The sequence below is a fragment of the Diorhabda sublineata genome, chromosome 1 (genome assembly GCF_026230105.1).
Source record: "Diorhabda sublineata isolate icDioSubl1.1 chromosome 1, icDioSubl1.1, whole genome shotgun sequence".
Lineage (NCBI taxonomy): Eukaryota > Metazoa > Arthropoda > Insecta > Coleoptera > Chrysomelidae > Diorhabda > Diorhabda sublineata.
In genome coordinates this window covers 17,287,707-17,308,646 of record NC_079474.1, presented here as the reverse complement: position 1 = coordinate 17,308,646, position 20,940 = coordinate 17,287,707, and the positions used below count along the sequence as shown (strand labels likewise).

Here is a 20,940-nt window from a genome sequence, read left to right as displayed (position 1 = left end):
CGGTAGACGAGCATCCGAGATCGTAGGTACCTGCTCGATTTGTTATTGTTTTGTGTTTTTGTTGTCGTTCACCCTGAAACCCAGCTACCTTTTTACTGAAATCGTAACCGTCCTAAGATGCTACCCTGAGAAACATTCTTTTGTGGAACTGTGAGCGTGTTTTAAACAAAAAGAATAAACAGTTATAGATAGTTATCACTATTTTTATTAATAAATTCGTTGAATAATGGTATGAACTAAAATTTAAGGGGTTGTTTACGTCGTTTTTGCCCCTTTCGAGATGTTGTATGTGTTCGTATTTGTGGTGCTTTTTGCATTTTTAGCAAAATCTCAGGATATTCAGGATACGTTTGGAATAGAAACAGGTATTTTCAATTACTTTATATGTAATCTTTGTTGACTATTTAATATAAATCAAGTTTGTTATGAAAAATACCGGCTCCAGTGGCGTGGCTTTATAGGTTTATATAAAAATAAAATATTGTATTTTGCATTTCGTACAATACTTATTCTTTCATCCTTATATTTCTTGTTTATAAATGGCGGTAGTATGATTCTTTCAATAGACTAAAATCACATTAACATCGTGTTTATTAAATAAAATTTGTTTACACTTTATTAACTATATAAACAAATGAGCATTATTGGTCGTTATTAAGATTAAATAACCGCAATGGAATATATTTCGTATGGTATCGCTTAAATATTATAAATAAGCGATTATTTAATCATACCATTGATTACGAGATCAATTTTTAGTTGTCTGGGAACCCATTATAAAATTTGAAATGATCTATCGTAATTCTTAGGGGAAAGTGAGGTTAAAAGACGATGTTTTAAAAATATCATTGACCATTATTTATTTAATTTCAGATTAATTTTTGTTAACATACATTTTTAAATTTGTAATATGTCAATTGTTTTACATTGGTGCCACGTTTCCAGTTGTCATAAAATTATATTATAAATTGATTATGTTTATCATCAATTCTCACATTGAAAAATAGTAGAAAGTTTCAGTATATGTATATAAAATGCAAATGAAAAAGAAGAAATTCTTAATTTTCAACATAATACTAATTTATTAACAATAAAGATCGATGACAAACTGCTGGCAACGTTGAGTATGTAATTTTCCCTAAAAAACAAATAGAAATCGCCCAGGTTTTGATCAGGTTAATAAAGTGGATGACTTTACACTACCATGCTGAAATCTCCCTCAAAGCACAAGAGGAAATTTCCCAATTCCCTCCTTCGGCTGTTATGACGCCTTACGAAGACTTTCCTGAAAACTACCTCGACAATACTCCCATCGCCATTAGGGGTAAATCCCACCTCGTCGATCGTCGGGGTTGCTCCTGTAACCTGGTGAACCGCTTCAACAGCCAAATAGTCGAATATAGGGATTAGTACGTGCTGCAGCTGTATTCGCTTATTTAAATGAAAAAAAAATTCTGATACACTCTTGAAAAAGCTGTTTCATTTTAATACAAACCACACTATCTTTCCAAATCCACCACAATTCCAAAACTGCAGAAGAAAAGTTTTCCTATATCAGCACCAAGCCTAAAAATTCACCTCCCCACTTAAATATTGTCATCAACCAATAACAAACAACGCAACGAACTTCTCTTAGAAATATTTTGACATAAAAAGGAACCTATCACACCCTTACGCAGAGGGGGGGTTTCTTTCACTAAGTCTAGCAATAAAGTGATTTTTTTATTTGATTAAGAAACCTCACCAATCTTTTGAATATCGAAAAAACGAACATCATTCTTAGAACTTTGAGTTGATCTATAGGGTTTTTTTTGATTTTTGCCTTTCTTGAATTTCGAAATTTTTGGAATTGGAATTTTGATTGACCAATTATACCATCTGAAAGGTAAAAGGTCAGCGTTAGAAAATTTTTGATTAAGAGTCGAAGTTTTTCAAGGTCATGAGTAATTTTAGCACCTCATTCACGAAAAAAAAATCCACCTGTTCCCGTTCGAGAAGCATTCGCTGATAATTGGTCAGCTTATATAAATATTTGGTTAGTTTAATTTGATATTAAAAAAAAATTAAATAAGTTGTAATTGTCGTAACGCGCATGGACTGTTTCATTGTATTAGATCAGTGAAGTATAATATTAAATTAAATTAACCAACTATTTATCAAAGCTGACCAATTATCAGCCAATGATTCTCGATGGGATGGAATTATTTTTTTCATAAATGAGATGCTAAAATTTCTCTATGATCTTGAAAAACTTTAACCCTTAATAACAAATTTCCTAACGCTGACCAATTAATAAGACCAGCTGACTTTTTATGATCAATTAATAAGACCAACTGACATTTTATGATCAATTGATAAAACTAACCGAACTCTTATGACCAATTGATAAGACTAACCGACTTTTTATGATCAATTAATAAGACCCGCTGACCTTTTATAATCAATTATTAAGACCAACTGACCTTTTATGATCAATTGGTAAGACTAACCAACCTTTTATGATCAAATGATAAGACTAACAGACATTTATGATCAATTAATAAGACCAACTGACCTTTTACGATCAATTAATAAGACCAACTGACCTTTTGTGATCAATTGATAAGACTAACCGACCTTTTATGATCAATTAATAAGACCAACTGACCTTTTACGATCAATTAATAAGACCAACTGACCTTTTGTGATCAATTGATAAGACTAACCGACCTTTTATGATCAATTAATAAGACCAACTGACCTTTTACGATCAATTAATAAGACCAACTGACCTTTTGTGATCAATTAATAAGACCAACTGACCTTTTATGATCAATTAATAAGACCAACTGACCTTTTACGATCAATTAATAAGACCAACTGACCTTTTATGATCAATTGATAAGACTAACAGACCTTTTATGATCAATTAATAAGACCAACTGACCTTTTACGATCAATTAATAAGACCAACTGACCTTTTGTGATCAATTGATAAGACTAACCGACCTTTTATGATCAATTAATAAGACCAACTGATCTTTTATGATCAATTTATAAGACCATCTGACCTTTTATGATAAATTAATAAGGCCAACTGACCTTTTATGATCAATTGATAAAACTAACCGACCTTTTATGATCAATTAATAAGACCAACTGATCTTTTATGATCAATTGATAAGACCAACTGACCTTTTATGATCAATTAATAAGACCAACTGATCTTTTATGATCAATTGATAAGACCAACTGACCTTTTATGATCAATTAATAAGACCAACCGACCTTTTATGACCAATTGATAAGACTAACCGACCTTTTATGATCAATTAATAAGACCAACTGACCTTTTATGATCAATTAATAAGACCAACTGACCTTTTACGATCAATTAATAAGACCAACTGACCTTTTATGATCAATTGATAAGACTAACAGACCTTTTATGATCAATTAATAAGACCAACTGACCTTTTACGATCAATTAATAAGACCAACTGACCTTTTGTGATCAATTGATAAGACTAACCGACCTTTTATGATCAATTAATAAGACCAACTGATCTTTTATGATCAATTTATAAGACCATCTGACCTTTTATGATAAATTAATAAGGCCAACTGACCTTTTATGATCAATTGATAAAACTAACCGACCTTTTATGATCAATTAATAAGACCAACTGATCTTTTATGATCAATTGATAAGACCAACTGACCTTTTATGATCAATTAATAAGACCAACTGATCTTTTATGATCAATTGATAAGACCAACTGACCTTTTATGATCAATTAATAAGACCAACCGACCTTTTATGACCAATTGATAAGACTAACCGACCTTTTATGATCAATTAATAAGACCAACTGACCTTTTATGATCAATTGATAAGACTAACCAACCTTTTATGATCAATTAATAAGACCAACTGACCTTTTACGATCAATTAATAAGACCAACTGACCTTTTGTGATCAATTAATAAGATCAACTGACCTTTTATGATCAATTAATAAGACCAACCGACCTTTTATGATCAATTAATAAGACCAACCGACCTTTTATGATCAATTAATAAGACCAACTGACCTTTTATGATCAATTAATAAGACCAATTGACCTTTTATGATCAATTAATAAGACCAACTGATCTTTTATGATCAATTGATAAGACTAACTGACCTTTTATGATCAATTAATAAGACCAACCGACCTTTTATGATCAATTAATAAGTCCAACGGATCTTTTATGATCAATTGATAAGACTAACAGACCTTTTATGACCAATTGATAAGACTAACCGACCTTTTATGATCAATTAATAAGACCAACTGACCTTTTATGATCAATTGATAAGACTAACCAACCTTTTATGATCAATTAATAAGACCAACTGACCTTTTACGATCAATTAATAAGACCAACTGACCTTTTGTGATCAATTAATAAGACCAACTGACCTTTTATGATCAATTAATAAGACCAACCGACCTTTTATGATCAATTAATAAGACCAACCGACCTTTTATGATCAATTAATAAGACCAACTGACCTTTTATGATCAATTAATAAGACCAACTGATCTTTTATGATCAATTTATAAGACCACCTGACCTTTTATGATAAATTAATAAGACCAACTGACCTTTTATGATCAATTGATAAGACTAACCGACCTTTTATGATCAATTAATAAGACCAACTGATCTTTTATGATCAATTGATAAGACTAACCGACCTTTTATGATCAATTAATAAAACCAACCAACCTTTTATGATCAATAAATAAGTCCAACTGATCTTTTATGATCAATTAATAAGACCAACCGACCTTTTATGATCAATTAATAAGACCAACTGACCTTTTATGATCAATTAATAAGACCAATTGAACGTTTACGACCAATTTTTGACCTTTCGGATCCAAATTTCACACATGGGGTGCTAAGATAGCGGAACCCATTTTCTATTGAGGTTTACGGAAAAGAGTGGCGAAAGGGAAAAAAATTAAGTCTAAAATGAAAACATGCATTTTTGGTTATACGAGGGTGGCTCAAATGTAAACCGGATTTTTTGTTTAATCGCTCGAAAAAATTAGTGTCATAAAATTGGCTGCACTGAATGTTAGACTGGTCTGTAAAGAACTTCCACGAAATTTAACATGTAGTGTCGAAGCGCATTGCTGCTGATTTAATCCACGTCCAAAACCATAAAAAATCATCGCAGAAAATGGTAATTTTATATTTTCGCTCTAGAAAATTAGAAAATCTATGAAAAAAATGGAAACTTGTATTGGTTAGGTTAGGGTAGGTTAGGGAGGTGAGCTAAAAATTTAAAACAAAGGTTCATATTTGGTCTGCTTTTCAAACAAACCTCCCCCACGCCTCTTTAACAGTCAACCTTAGTAATATACCATTTTTTATTGGTGAGAATTTTCAATTTTTCAAAGTTAACTTTTAATATTGTACACTTGATTAAAATAAATGATTTCAAGAATTTTTTTGTTCATATAACTTAAACGATTACTTAATAAAAAAAGGTACAAACGATTATATGTGAAAAAAGGTCAATTTTAAGAGAAATTTTCATTATTTTCAATTGTCAAAACATAATAAATCAACATTTTCCTATATTTTTTATTCAATTTGTTCGTTTTTTTTTGTGTAAATTATGAAAAAAAATATTCTTCATTTGATTATTTGGAAAAAAGTCATCAACAATTGTACATGAATGCGTGCATTTTCATCAACATTTAAAGCCCTGAAACCAATATAAGTTTTAATTTTTTTCTATTCTTATAATTTTTTACGTAAACACGCCGTAAAAACGAAGATTTCAAAAAAAAATCATCGAAATCGGATAATTTTTCGATTTTCTAGAGGCAAAAAACTAGGGAACCACGAAAGTATAAAATTACCAGCTGAAAACATTTATTCACCGCAGAATATCAATCTCAGAGATTGTATTCACTCAAATATCAAAATAAACGTACAAAGTCAAATCCAAATCAAATTAGCAAGATAGAGAACCGTTCCTTTACGAAATCAATGTTGGCCAGCACGATCTCCTGATTTGACGCAATTGGACTTTTGTAGAAATATTTCAAAAGTAATGTATTCAAAACTAAACTCTTCAACATGTTGCCAACACGTTCTCGACGATTTAAAAAAAATTCATCGAAATCTGATGATTTTTCGATTTTCTAGAGTCAAAACCAACCTAACCTAACCAAAACACGATCTGAGTACGTTCACCGTTAAAAATGTCAAATTTTATGACGGCATTGTCAGATTTGACATATTCACATCAGTGCTGCCATTCTCGAAACTTACGTAGCATTCCTTGTATAAACAATAATAGTTAGATATTGTATCTAGTTATCAAAATCTTTTTATTCTGATAAATTTAGGAAATAATTTATTTAAAAAAAAAATTATGCAAAAATAAACATTCATTAGAAAAAATTACATTTTTAACCAAGGTCTAAAGTTGAGTATAATTAAAATGTTAGTTACTTCCCGTGTCCGTCAACGAGGTTGTTTATTTGAACGAGTACACACAAATTTCATTTAATTTGCACTTGGATATTATAAGACGCATATATTATATATTTACAAATTATATGCACAACGTAATTTTAGTTTCTATTTATAATACACAATGCAATACATGAAAAAAAATTAATAATGAGAATTGATTTAATATTTAACAAGTACGAGGTTTGTTTCAAGTATCTACAATTTTTTTATCTTCGCGTTCTTCGGCAGTTTTACCGTACGACTTCAATGGATCACTAGAACGGTTTTTTTTCGCCGCGTTTTGTTGTATAAAGGGTGTCTCATAAGTAGTAAAATCCTACGCCCCAATTTAAACATGTCGTACCTTGTTAATTCTATGAAAAGTCGTCGTTGGGCATTTATGAACAGCCGTCAACCATACCACTAGAGGGCGTATTTGGAAATATTTTTTTTTATCTATACACACCCCCCAGAGAGGTATTAATTATTATTAATAATAAATATCATTCTAACCTAAATTACTAAGATTGGAAAACTTAAAATTAGGGTCTTACTCACTAGTGGACGTATCTGCACTATGCTCTGCTTTCTAACTGCATAATTATTGCACTAACTCCAAATGGTTAATCCTCTTCTGGCCATGTCTGTGTTGTCTATGAGCAGGATTGCCTCGACGTGCAGCAGCTGATGTTCATGGCTACTGGCAAATTTGGTTTTGATTTGGTTAACAGTCTCCATTTGAAGATCCCGATGGATGTCACTGTTTCGGCAGTACCAAGGTGCATCGATGATGTTCTCTAGTATCTTATTCGGGAATGGAATCGTTGTATAACTTCGTCCTAGTAGCCAATACACCTTTTTATATTTAATATCAATATAGATATATATATATATATATTTTTTATATAGACCAACAAAGTCTCACATAGAGGGTTATATCCAGATATTTTGCTGTATTAGCATAAGGAATATCAACATTGTTCATTCCGATATAAAAATTGATGTGAATGGATTTAGTTTCATACATCTTAATACGCCATCTCTTGGTGCAGCTACTAATTTGAAAAGTAAGACATTAGGTTTGGGAATATTGACTTGGTAAAACCATTTCCAATTTTTGGAGTGATCCTTCGTGCCATACTTTATCACTGGTCTGTGCTACATCTGTCTCATAAATAAAAAATCCCTTCGTACCAATTTAAACACGTCGAAACTTGTTAATTCTATGAAGAGTACCGGTGGGCAAATATAAACATCTTGTCTTTCATCGCAAGGAAAATTTTATGTATCGTCCCAAAACGAGACTATCGCAAACGAGGACACCATTGATTATGAAGGTTCCACTCAAATACGAGGTATACGTTTGGTTATATAGTATAAAAAACATGCGCCCTTTGCTTTCAAGTGGAAACATGTCCTTTCAGCTCGTCATCTCGTTGAAATATTGATCACCAAGGAAATATTTAAGGTGTAAAAAGAAATCCGGACTGTACGGATAAAAAACGTTGTATAAATCGAGAGTGTGGATGGCTAGCACTCCTGTCGCCTCTTCTCGCCTTGCTTTTCTGTTGTTCCGCTTGGTGTTGGGTTTTCTAGAGCAAATAAAAAGACGCGAGGATAAAAATAAAGTGAGTGGCACCGAGGGTAGGATGATTAAAGACTTTTAGACGATATTTAAGAAAAAAAAATTCGTTTTCGGTATAAACGTCGTTTGAATCACATCAATTTTGTAGTAGCAACTGATTAAATCGAGAGTGTGGATGGCTAGCACTCCTGTCGCCTCTTCTAGCCTTGCTTTTCTGTTGTTCCGCTTGGTGTTGGGTTTTCTAGAGCAAATAAAAAGACGCGAGGATAAAAATAAAGTGAGTGGCACCGAGGGTAGGATGATTAAAGACTTTTAGACGATATTTAAGAAAAAAAATCTGTTTTCGGTATAAACGTCGTTTGAATCACATCAATTTTATAGTAGCAACTGATTAAATCGAGAGTGTGGATGGCTAGCACTCCTGTCGCCTCTTCTCGCCTTGCTTTTCTGTTATTCCGCTTGGTGTTGGGTTTTCTAGAGCAAATAAAAAGACGCGAGGATAAAAATAAAGTGAGTGGCACCGAGGGTAGGATGATTAAAGACTTAGACGATATTTAAGAAAAAAAATCTGTTTTCGGTATAAACGTCGTTTGAATCACATCAATTTTATAGTAGCAACTGATTAAATCGAGAGTGTGGATGGCTAGCACTCCTGTCGCCTCTTCTCGCCTTGCTTTTCTGTTATTCCGCTTGGTGTTGGGTTTTCTAGAGCAAATAAAAAGACGCGAGGATAAAAATAAAGTGAGTGGCACCGAGGGTAGGATGATTAAAGACTTTTAGACGATATTTAAGAAAAAAAAATTCGTTTTCGGTATAAACGTCGTTTGAATCACATCAATTTTGTAGTAGCAACTGATTAAATCGAGAGTGTGGATGGCTAGCACTCCTGTCGCCTCTTCTCGCCTTGCTTTTCTGTTATTCCGCTTGGTGTTGGGTTTTCTAGAGCAAATAAAAAGACGCGAGGATAAAAATAAAGTGAGTGGCACCGAGGGTAGGATGATTAAAGACTTTTAGACGATATTTAAGAAAAAAAAAATTCGTTTTCGGTATAAACGTCGTTTGAATCACATCAATTTTGTAGTAGCAACTGATTAAATCGAGAGTGTGGATGGCTAGCACTCCTGTCGCCTCTTCTCGCCTTGCTTTTCTGTTATTCCGCTTGGTGTTGGGTTTTCTAGAGCAAATAAAAAGACGCGAGGATAAAAATAAAGTGAGTGGCACCGAGGGTAGGATGATTAAAGACTTTTAGACGATATTTAAGAAAAAAAAAATTCGTTTTCGGTATAAACGTCGTTTGAATCACATCAATTTTGTAGTAGCAACTGATTAAATCGAGAGTGTGGATGGCTAGCACTCCTGTCGCCTCTTCTAGCCTTGCTTTTCTGTTGTTCCGCTTGGTGTTGGGTTTTCTAGAGCAAATAAAAAGACGCGAGGATAAAAATAAAGTGAGTGGCACCGAGGATAGGATGATTAAAGACTTAGACGATATTTAAGAAAAAAAATCTGTTTTCGGTATAAACGTCGTTTGAATCACATCAATTTTATAGTAGCAACTGATTAAATCGAGAGTGTGGATGGCTAGCACTCCTGTCGCCTCTTCTCGCCTTGCTTTTCTGTTGTTCCGCTTGGTGTTGGGTTTTCTAGAGCAAATAAAAAGACGCGAGAATAAAAACAAAGTGAGTGGCACCGAGGATAGGATGATTAAAGACTTTTAGACGATATTTAAGAAAAAAAAATTCGTTTTCGGTATAAACGTCGTTTGAATCACATCAATTTTGTAGTAGCAACTAATTAAATCGAGAGTGTGGATGGCTAGCACTCCTGTCGCCTCTTCTCGCCTTGCTTTTCTGTTGTTCCGCTTGGTGTTGGGTTTTCTAGAGCAAATAAAAAGACGCGAGAATAAAAACAAAGTGAGTGGCACAGAGGATAGGATGATTAAAGACTTTTAGACGATATTTAAGAAAAAAAAATCGTTTTCGGTATAAACGTCGTTTGAATCACATCAATTTTGTAGTAGCAACTGATTAAATCGAGAGTGTGGATGGCTAGCACTCCTGTCGCCTCTTCTCGCCTTGCTTTTCTGTTGTTCCGCTTGGTGTTGGGTTTTCTAGAGCAAATAAAAAGACGTGAGGATAAAAATAAAGTGAGTGGCACCGAGGGTAGGATGATTAAAGACTTTTAGACGATATTTAAGAAAAAAAAAATTCGTTTTCGGTATAAACGTCGTTTGAATCACATGAATTTTGTAGTAGCAACTGATTAAATCGAGAGTGTGGATGGCTAGCACTCCTGTCGCCTCTTCTCGCCTTGCTTTTCTGTTGTTCCGCTTGGTGTTGGGTTTTCTAGAGCAAATAAAAAGACGCGAGAATAAAAACAAAGTGAGTGGCACCGAGGATAGGATGATTAAAGACTTTTAGACGATATTTAAGAAAAAAAAATTCGTTTTCGGTATAAACGTCGTTTGAATCACATCAATTTTGTAGTAGCAACTGATTAAATCGAGAGTGTGGATGGCTAGCACTCCTGTCGCCTCTTCTCGCCTTGCTTTTCTGTTGTTCCGCTTGGTGTTGGGTTTTCTAGAGCAAATAAAAAGACGCGAGAATAAAAACAAAGTGAGTGGCACAGAGGATAGGATGATTAAAGACTTTTAGACGATATTTAAGAAAAAAAAATCGTTTTCGGTATAAACGTCGTTTGAATCACATCAATTTTGTAGTAGCAACTGATTAAATCGAGAGTGTGGATGGCTAGCACTCCTGTCGCCTCTTCTCGCCTTGCTTTTCTGTTGTTCCGCTTGGTGTTGGGTTTTCTAGAGCAAATAAAAAGACGCGAGGATAAAAATAAAGTGAGTGGCACCGAGGGTAGGATGATTAAAGACTTAGACGATATTTAAGAAAAAAAATCTGTTTTCGGTATAAACGTCGTTTGAATCACATCAATTTTGTAGTAGCAACTGATTAAATCGAGAGTGTGGATGGCTAGCACTCCTGTCGCCTCTTCTAGCCTTGCTTTTCTGTTGTTCCGCTTGGTGTTGGGTTTTCTAGAGCAAATAAAAAGACGCGAGGATAAAAATAAAGTGAGTGGCACCGAGGATAGGATGATTAAAGACTTAGACGATATTTAAGAAAAAAAATCTGTTTTCGGTATAAACGTCGTTTGAATCACATCAATTTTATAGTAGCAACTGATTAAATCGAGAGTGTGGATGGCTAGCACTCCTGTCGCCTCTTCTCGCCTTGCTTTTCTGTTATTCCGCGTGGTGTTGGGTTTTATAGAGCAAATAAAAAGACGCGAGGATAAAAATAAAGTGAGTGGCACCGAGGGTAGGATGATTAAAGACTTTTAGACGACATTTAAGAAAAAAAAATTCGTTTCCGGTATAAACGTCGCTTGAATCACATCAATTTTGTAGTAGCAACTGATTAAATCGAGAGTGTGAATGGCTAGCACTCCTGGCGCTTGTATTGTGAGCCTCTAGGAGGCGCTTCGTGAGAGTTTGTAGCGGGCATAATAAAAATGAAATATTTGGATTTGGGTTCTATTTTTATTATATTATATTTTAATACTTTATACAGCTATATTAGTTTAATGTTTGACATTGAACGTATTAGTCGTATTAAAGAGGTGAAACATAACCGGTTGGTTGTCGTTCCGAAAAAAAAATTGACTATAAAAAATTAATTTAGATAAATACCGTATACAATCCAATCTTCCAATCAACAGTCTACGATGCGATATCTTGTTTTGTTTAATAGGTTTCAAGATAAAAACATTTGTCATGAATTATGATCCCCCTATAAAAAGTTGACCTTATCGAGGTCGATGTCACGGATTCATATCAATTATTTTACAAATCGAAAAATACATTTAACGCTAGTTAAATAACTTAATTCACAACTTTGTAAAAAACTATTTATTAACATAAAATAAATAAAGTGGATGTCAAAACTATATAGAACACTCTATGCGTGTTTATGTTGTCTTAAATACTAATCCTATTGTATACAAAAGCTATAATTAATTATATTTATGGTCGTCGTGTCACATAAATACAAGAATAAGGGTAAGTAATTTGATAAGTTAATGGAACTTCAAGAGTGTAAGGGACATATTGAATCGCTTAAGTAAGACGTTGGCTCCCGTCAAGGGACGGTCAGTTTACATTAAATCTTGACGAATACAATGGTAATAAACAATTCTTCACAGTCACATTAATCTAAGACAAAAATTAAGTAATCCGTGACATACGTTAATGGAGCTTAAAATAAGAGGCATATTTTATAACTCAAGAATGGCGAGATAATTCGCTAGTTTTACTTGAAATACATACGATACCTTGAAATATTCGTCGTTAATTCTTCGTGACCAATCTCGGATAAACGATTAAAAATAAATACAGGGTCAATTTACCCAATAGATTAATATATAATTAAACTTTCTCATTATTAATCGGACATTCTATATATAATATTACGTATTTTGATATTAAAAATTCTCGATTTACTACATTAACATTTTTTTTTGTTTGAAATAGTAGTCGGTTTGAGACTTTTTATCTGGATAATTTAAACATTTTCATTTGTCGTACATCGTTCTTGTATATTTTTTAACAACAACTTGTCTCTATGTTTTTCGACAAATTTTTAAGATGATACTGCAGCTTTTGAATTCATAAATCGAAGAAGTCTCCTGTCAATCCATTGAGGAAGCTCGCTCTTGAACTTTTGCCACCTAAGTGTTTTTTTATCTTCAGGAAGAGGTGATAATCGCTGGAAGCTTAGTCCGGGCTATACTGGTGATGGAACATAACAGCCCACCCAAATTTTTTAAAAAATTTCTCTGCTCTCCGGCGATTTTGGATTGCTCGTCGTTTTTTCGTGGTTATTAACCCTGTAGGTCATAAAAAGCCAGTATTAGCTAAGTTGAACCGACGCGAGGACAAGGTTGATAGTAACCAAAATGACGTTCATAATATTGTTTAACATTTAAAAGTTAGTTTAGGAATTTATGTAAACAAACACTATAATCTCAGATAATCATAAACAGAGGCAATGAAAGAAAATATACATAGAAATTCATATAAAATAGCTGTATACAGTGGTTTTTAAAAGTAATGTAGATAGAAATTGTATCTAATGTACTTATAAAGCCGGTGATCCTGAAGATGTCGTTCATTTTTCATCCTGTAATCTTATCCTTATCATCTCGAATCGTGACTAGAACTTTGTCTATTGTCTAAAGAACAACGCACGAACTTTCTTTCGGTTTCCTGGTGATGTGAATCGTTGATTTCCCAACACCAAGCGTACTACTAACTAATACCGCTGTGTCATCAACACTTTTACATGAACGTTTGTCTGTAAATGATTTAAAACAATTGAATATCAATGTTTTTTGTTAACTGTTAAACGAACGATTTTTGGGCGGTTACGCTGCCCTTCCAAATGTTTCTTAATCACACTAGAATTTACGATAAATTACACACTGCACCACGGAAGCTGCTGATCGAAGCGGTGCTGGAAGTCTTATTTTGGTGAGGGCCTTTAGGAGCTATGCCGTTTTTTGCTTTACAACTCCCATCTACTCAAATCGGGTCTCTTTCAAAGCAGATCTTTTTCTAACCTAACTAAACGCAAGGAGTCAGATTTTTTGACACAAATTTCACACAGACTTTTGTTATGTGTAATTCCAAGCGTAAAATTTTTCTAATCGTTTCTTTATCGGCGTTTACAGCCTCTACAATCATCCGGATGCTCATTTGAAGATCTGCACGCACAATTTGGTTGATTTTGGTCACTGTTTCCGGAGTTGAAACAGTCACAGGGCGATCTGGGCGCTGGTCATCTTCAGTGCTCTTACTAAAGCGCTTACACCACTCAAAAACACGCGCACGAGATTGTCCCCATGGGCCTCTTGTAGCAATTTATAGCACTCAGTCGGAGTTTTTTTCAATTTAACGAGAAATTTGAATTTGGTACATTGCTCCACGAGAAAAAAACAGTATAATATATCAAAATAAACGATTCCTTCTATTCATTTATGAAATAATTTCGAAATTTAATGTCTCGAAGATACATTCTGCTGTTCTTCAAAGGAGAAAACAACTACTTTCCTGGCTAATGCCTCAACGAATATTGAATTACATCTCTTCTGAAGAGCTTGATGTCAATCGACCTTTTAGTTGATATTAACATCCCCAATGGCTCGCAGTTACAACCACTGATTAGTTTCGACGTTATTACGTTTCATTAGAGTGGTTTAACAACCTTCGTTCGGATTTGAGACCCGAACTGAAGGCAATATCAAAGAGCGTCGCTATTTGGTTCATGTATCATTTACAAAATGTTCGATAGTAAAATAAATAAATATTTTTCAATATAAATAACAAATTCATTAAAATTGAAATGATAACGAAAGTAGAGGATGAAAAACCAGAAATACATGTTCACGATATAATTTTTCATGGTTAAATTTTAGTATCTAGTTATACTTGTATAAATATTTACTCGTATGTCATCTATATTTATTAATCGTTCCATAAAATTTTTATCTTCCTGTGTTTACTTTTCAGTTGAAGATAAAATGTTTTTATTGACATGTATTCTTTGACGGTCACAAACATTTGATAAAGATTTGACATAATAAAGTTTGAATATAATTTATGTCAACAAGACTTTGGTTTCAACTATATACGAGGAACAAATATTATGTGCTGGACGTGAGGTTGATCCAATTTTTACAGCATAACTTCTTGAGCTTCATACTGACATTAACTGTTTTCTTTATTATCCTTCACTTCTTCATCTTCCACTTGTCCTTTTCGAAATATTTTTATAGCTGACAAAATATGGTTTACCTGCCCTTCAGAACTTGTTAACTGAAGCTACACAACAATAAATAATTTTTGCTCGTATTTGGAGTATGAGTTGTACATTTATCTATTAAGTTTCGAGTTTTGGCAATTAAAAATATCCTTGAAATAATTTGAGTATTGAATTTGATTTTTAATACATTCCAGGGGGGTTATGTGCGAATAACCAGTATATGTGTAAGGATGGTAAATGTATTCCTGCTAGCTGGGTCTGCGACACCAGCTTAGATTGCGACGATGGCAGCGACGAAACTGAAGATTGTCAAAGGAAACATAATTGCAGAGCGGATCAGTTCCAGTGCGCTTTGACCAAAAAATGCATACCTACAGGTACAGATATTTTTTTAAAGTCATATCATTGTTGAATAAAGAAAAAAAAAGTAACTAGCACTCGTTTGTTAGACAAGAGTTGCTTAATCTATCCCAGTAACCTTCGTGCAACGTCGACCACGTTAATGTTTTTTAGGTAAGACCGAATTAGGCGAAGAGGCTGAATATTTAATGTCTACTTGATCCTGTCCTTTGCCTCTTCATCCAATCATCTCTACCAAACCTTCTTATATCGATCTTCACTTCTTCTAAACATTTCTTCCCTCGTTCCCTAGTCTCCCTGACTTTTTCAGCATACCGGAATTATTCATACTGGAGACGTGTCCCATCCATCTAACCTGGGTAATTGATTGTTAACGACCACTAGTTCCTCATTTATTTTTCTTCTTCAGACGCCTTCATTAGGTTGAATCGTTCCAAAAAGATTTCTCAATATTTTCTTCATCTGTTAACTCACAATTACTAAATAAAATCAGAAGAAGATCATCACCTGAGGATGAAAAAAATCGGCGACATACTTGGTAAGAAGTGTCTAGATTTTCGATCACACTCAAGACATGTTGGACTCAATAAAAATCCCTTGTCATGGAAGAAGATCTGTTGAAAAGAATCCTTGGAAACGATCACAACTCGGCTGATTTTTCCGCGTCTTTTTTTGGATAATTTTTCGATGCAACACTGCCTAAGTAAGCCAGAGTAAGATGCCTCATTCACGGTTGTATTTGATTCAATCAAAAATTTACTTGGTGCTTTTCGTGACCTTTGCTTTTCTTGTCACGGGCCACCTTTCTGATGTCACTCCATGGAATCTCTTTTGGACGTCGGATCATAGTGAAAAAACCTAGTTTCATCACCCGTTACAATCGATCGGATGACACTTTCTTAGTCGTCTACTCAAGTAAACCTAATCTAATTCAAGATTAAGTTACCTAATCAAATCTAAGTTTGAGTAGACCTAATATAATTGATACTTAAGTAATCCTAGTCTAACCTTAGCTAAAGTAAACATAGTTTAATTGCAGATTAAGTTACCTAATCAAATCCAAGTTTGAGTAGACCTAATCTAATTGATACTTAAGTAAACCTAATCTAACCTTAGCTAAAGTAAACATAATCTAATTGAAGATTAAGTTACCTAATCCTACACTTTCTTGGTCGTCGTGGAAAAGCTGTTTTTGATTTATGTTGATGCTAATCCTTCTTTGGTTAATAATTTTCCAAAAGTCAATTTGAGACATTTTTCAAAACAACTTGACTTAGTAATCGTTCGAGCTTCACTATAATAAAATGGATCAAAGCAGCAAGCTGAAACTGTACAAATCTCATTGAAATTTGACTTAATTGTGCTCTATGTCAATGGATAGAATACTACGCAGGTTCATTGTTGAGGAGGCTTAAACAGAGCTGTAGTGCAGCTTGTTAAGGCACTAAAATATGTAGAATTTTGTTGTTTTTTAGTCCGCCAAGGTAAAATTTGTCACAAGTAAGCTTCTTCGATTAACACACAAAGTAGGTCTCCATAATCTGTACTCCAACCCACGGAAAGCTCTTTTTTGGGGTTAGAGCTGAAAAGATCCACTCCAAACGATTTTATGGGAAATGTATCAAGGCAAACCCTTTCTTTTAGGTTGGGTGTGCGACGAGGAAAAAGACTGCGGCGTTTCCCCCGACTTGGGCCCCGATATATCCGACGAAGACCCGAAACGTTGCGCGAAAGAAGCCAAATGTAAATGGAACGAAGAGTTATGCGGAGAAGGTTCGGAATGTATACCGATAAAAAAATTTTGCGACGGACACGGCGATTGTTTAGGTAACAGCGACGAATGGGATTTTTGTCGAAACGACACTGTAGCATGCGACAAGTAAATACCCCTCGCATATCTCGTAATTCGAATTTTCCTTAAACAAAATCTATTTCAGATTACAATGTTCGTTTGGTTGTAAACCGACGCCGAAAGGTCCGCAATGTTACTGTCCGGACGGAAAGAAAATTTCGGAAAATAAATGCGTCGATGCCGATGAATGCGAAATTGAAGAATCTTGCGCTCAACTTTGTATAAACACGATCGGTTCGTTTTTATGTTCGTGCGTTTCTGGTTATAAACTTAATGGAACTGAATGTACCGCGATTAATTGTAAGTATTGTTTATTTATTAAAATCTACACCGTGTATATATTGTTTTATCGCAGTTCCTGCGGCTGAACCACCGTCTTTAATTTTTTCCACCCAAACGGAAATTCGTAGGGTGACTTTGGAAGGTAAACCTTTTCCTGGTAACTCAACTCTACGTCTTCTGAATAGTAACGCTTTGGAGTTCATTCACAGGAATCACACTGTTTGTTATGTTCACCACAATGTGACTAAAGTGAGTTTATTTTTTTATATATCAAACGAATTTTTCTTATTTCCGTTTTATCGAACATGTTTTAGTTATTTTTCATAATTTTTGCCCTCAATTTTAAATAATGAAACAATATTTTTTCATAATCGAAGATGAGAATTTTTTAATAAAATTTGTGTATACAAAAAAATCCATTCGACGAAATTGGTAATGTTTCTACATAGATGTGACATTTCAACAAAAAAATCTTCTTTCCGAAATACTAAACCTTAATCGAAGCATAAGTAAACTAAACTTTACCTAATATAAGCTAAAGTAAACTTAATGTCATCGAAGTTAAAGTAAACATAATCTAACCGAAGATTAAGTTACCTAATCAAATTCAAGTTTGAGTAAAACTAATCTAAAGGATGGTTAAGTAAACCTAATCTAACCTTAACGAAAGTAAACATGATCTAATCGAAGATTATGTCATCCAATCGAATCCAAGTTTGAGTGAATATAATCTAATTGCTTAAGTAAACCTAATCTAACCTTAACTAAAGTAAACATGATCTATTTGAAGAATAGCTCATGCTTACTTTAGTTAAGTTACTCAATCAAATCAAGTTTGAATAAACCTAATCTAATTGATACTTAAGTAAACCTAATCTAACCTTAACTAAAATAAATAAGATCTAATCGAAGATTAAGTCACCCAATCAAATACAAGTTTGAGTTAATATAATCTAATTGATACTTAAACCTAATCTAACCTTAGCTAAAGTAAACATAATTTAATTGAAGAATAAGTTACCTAAACAAACCCAAATTTGAGTGAACCTAATCTAATTGATACTTAAGTAAACCTAGTCTAACCTTAGCTAAAGTAAACATAGTTTAATTGTAGATTAAGTTACCTAATCAAATCCAAGTTTTAAGTAGACCTAATCTAATTGATACGTGAGTAAATCGATCGAATTGAATCTAAAGTAAACAATATAATCAGAGTTGAAGTAAACTTACCCTAATCGACGCTCAAGTAAATTTAATTTAATCGAAGATAAAGTAATCACGACTCACTCGAAGTGAAACCAAATCTTAAAGTTTGAGTTGACCTAACTTCACTAGAAAACGAATTAGGTTTGATAAATTTTTTTGTTGTAATGAATAAAAATAATATTTTTTTCTAAGGCTCACTTTATGTGCGCCAATATCAACGATTTGAATCAACGTTGGGCGAACGATGTGGAATCGCCTCTACTAGAAATTGATTTAGTACAACAACTCGCTTTGGATTGGATAACGGAAAACTGGTACTTCATGGACGACCAAAGGGAAATCATACTAGTTTGTACACATAATTTGAGGTGAGTAAATTGAAATATTGGAAAGGTGCGGTTATTGAAATTGTCGTCTCTTCTTTTCGGCATGCATAAATGCCAACTAAAAATAATCATTATAATGTAAGGAAAATGAAAAATGGCATCTGCGCCTCGAACATTAGCCACAACGCTACGGAGACCTTAATAATACGTATTTACGCACTATTGCTTAAAGTATGTTTCTTTACGCACGAGAATTTATGTCTAAAGTACGTACTTTACGTATGGTAGTAGAAAAAATTATTTTCGTGCTACTCGAATCAAAAATGTAAATTTATATCTTAAGCCAATTTTCCGTTTCCATATGTGTTTATTGTGGAATCTAACTAATAGTCAAAATCAGCTGATGTCCATTTTAAAATGGCCGCCGTAGGGAAAACAAACGCTTTTACTGTAAGTTTCCGTGTGGTTCGTGAAGTTATTTGTTGGATTCTATACATTTTTATAATGGCCGCCGTGGGGTAAACATGTATTTTTACTGTAAGTCTTTGTGTTGTTAGTTGTTGGATTCAAGACCTTATTATCCCTAGTTTTACTGCAAACAAGTGCTGCTCCCTTAAGAAGTGCGGAATTTCATTTGGAAAACATAATTTTGTTGTTTTATTTTTAATTATGCAAATATATTGGAAACTCGTGAAAAATAAGCAGAATTCTGACGTAAGCTCTTGTGAAGTGTAATTATTTGTTGGATACTAGACCATTTTCAAATGGCCGCCATGAGGTATGCAAATGCTTTTGCCGTAAGTTCCTATGTGGTTCGTTAAGTTATTTGTTGTATTCTACACAATTTTAAAATGGCCACCGTGGGGTAAACAAATCCGTTTACTGTAAGTTTCTGTGTAGTTTGTGAAGTTATTTGTTGGATTTAAGACCTTATGATCCTTAGTTTAACTGAAAAAAAGCTACTCCTTTAAAAAGTGCGTAATTTCTTTTTGGAAACATGGTTTTGTTGTTTTTTTTTCAATTATGCAGACTTCTGACGTATGCTCTTGTGAAGTGAAATTATTTGTTGGATACTAGACCATTTCAAAATGGCCGCCGTGAGGTATGAAAATGCTTTTGCCGTAAGTTCTAGTGTGGTTCGTGAAGTTATTTGTTGTATTGTATACCATTTTAAAATGGCCGTCGTAGGGTAAACAAATGTTTTTGCCGTAAGGTTCTGTCTTGCTCGTGAAATTATTAAGGATACTAGACCATTTTAAAATGTCTGCCGTGAGGTAAGAAGGTGGGAAATCTACACTTAAAGTTATAAGTTTGTCTTTGTATCTTTCAGTTGCCACTGATTTATCAACATTATTAAGTGCCCATTTATGTTTTCAAAACTTGAAACTATATCGAAAATTAATTTCCAAAAAAAAACTAATTGTTCTAAATTCTGGAAATTACTTTAAACCCTGACTAAAAAAAATGCAAACATAATCAGTTTCAGGTGGATTAGTTCCACTGAAACCAATATGTAAATGCCTTTTAATACCGTTAAACAACCGGAGAAAATTAAAAAAAGCTAACACGGGTACATTAGCGATTGTTTACCCCACGAACTTAACCTATAAATATGAAATGTTTAAACATTGATTAAGCACTTTTAGGTTAGTTTCTTCTTATTGATTCAATCAAATAACACCATTATATCGAGATTTAAATATTATTATTTTTTTTGACGTAGATGGTGTCATATTCTAGTAGAATACGATCTAAGTAAACCAAGAGCTATAGCTCTGGATCCGACGACCGGTTATTTATTTTTCACCAAATGGGGCCACTCTTCACCAATGTTAGAAAGGATACATATGGACGGTTCTAATAGAATATCCATCGTTAACCACACCATCGTCTACCCTTATGGCATAGCCATAGATTTTCCCACCAAAAGAGTTTTTTGGGTAGATACCTATTTAGGTATGCATATTATTTTCTCAAACAACAAATTTTTTTTTTATCAAC

The 20,940-nt window shown here is 33.6% G+C and overlaps 1 protein-coding gene across 2 annotated transcripts in view; it reads left to right on the top strand.

The window, feature by feature from the left end:
• Nucleotides 1-4: 4 nt before the first annotated feature.
• LOC130445355 (low-density lipoprotein receptor-related protein 1) overlaps nucleotides 5-20,940 on the top strand; it is a 64,456-nt gene continuing 43,520 nt past the window's right edge. The window contains exons 1-7 of one of the 2 annotated variants that reach the window (XM_056780938.1): nucleotides 5-365; nucleotides 15,108-15,290; nucleotides 16,918-17,152; nucleotides 17,211-17,425; nucleotides 17,481-17,656; nucleotides 18,806-18,981; nucleotides 20,663-20,895. In XM_056780938.1, coding sequence (XP_056636916.1) covers nucleotides 281-365; nucleotides 15,108-15,290; nucleotides 16,918-17,152; nucleotides 17,211-17,425; nucleotides 17,481-17,656; nucleotides 18,806-18,981; nucleotides 20,663-20,895 — 1,303 coding nt within the window. In that variant the 5' untranslated portion in view covers nucleotides 5-280. The remainder of the gene's footprint in view (nucleotides 366-15,107; nucleotides 15,291-16,917; nucleotides 17,153-17,210; nucleotides 17,426-17,480; nucleotides 17,657-18,805; nucleotides 18,982-20,662; nucleotides 20,896-20,940) is intronic. The other variant, XM_056780947.1, reaches the window with a different exon arrangement.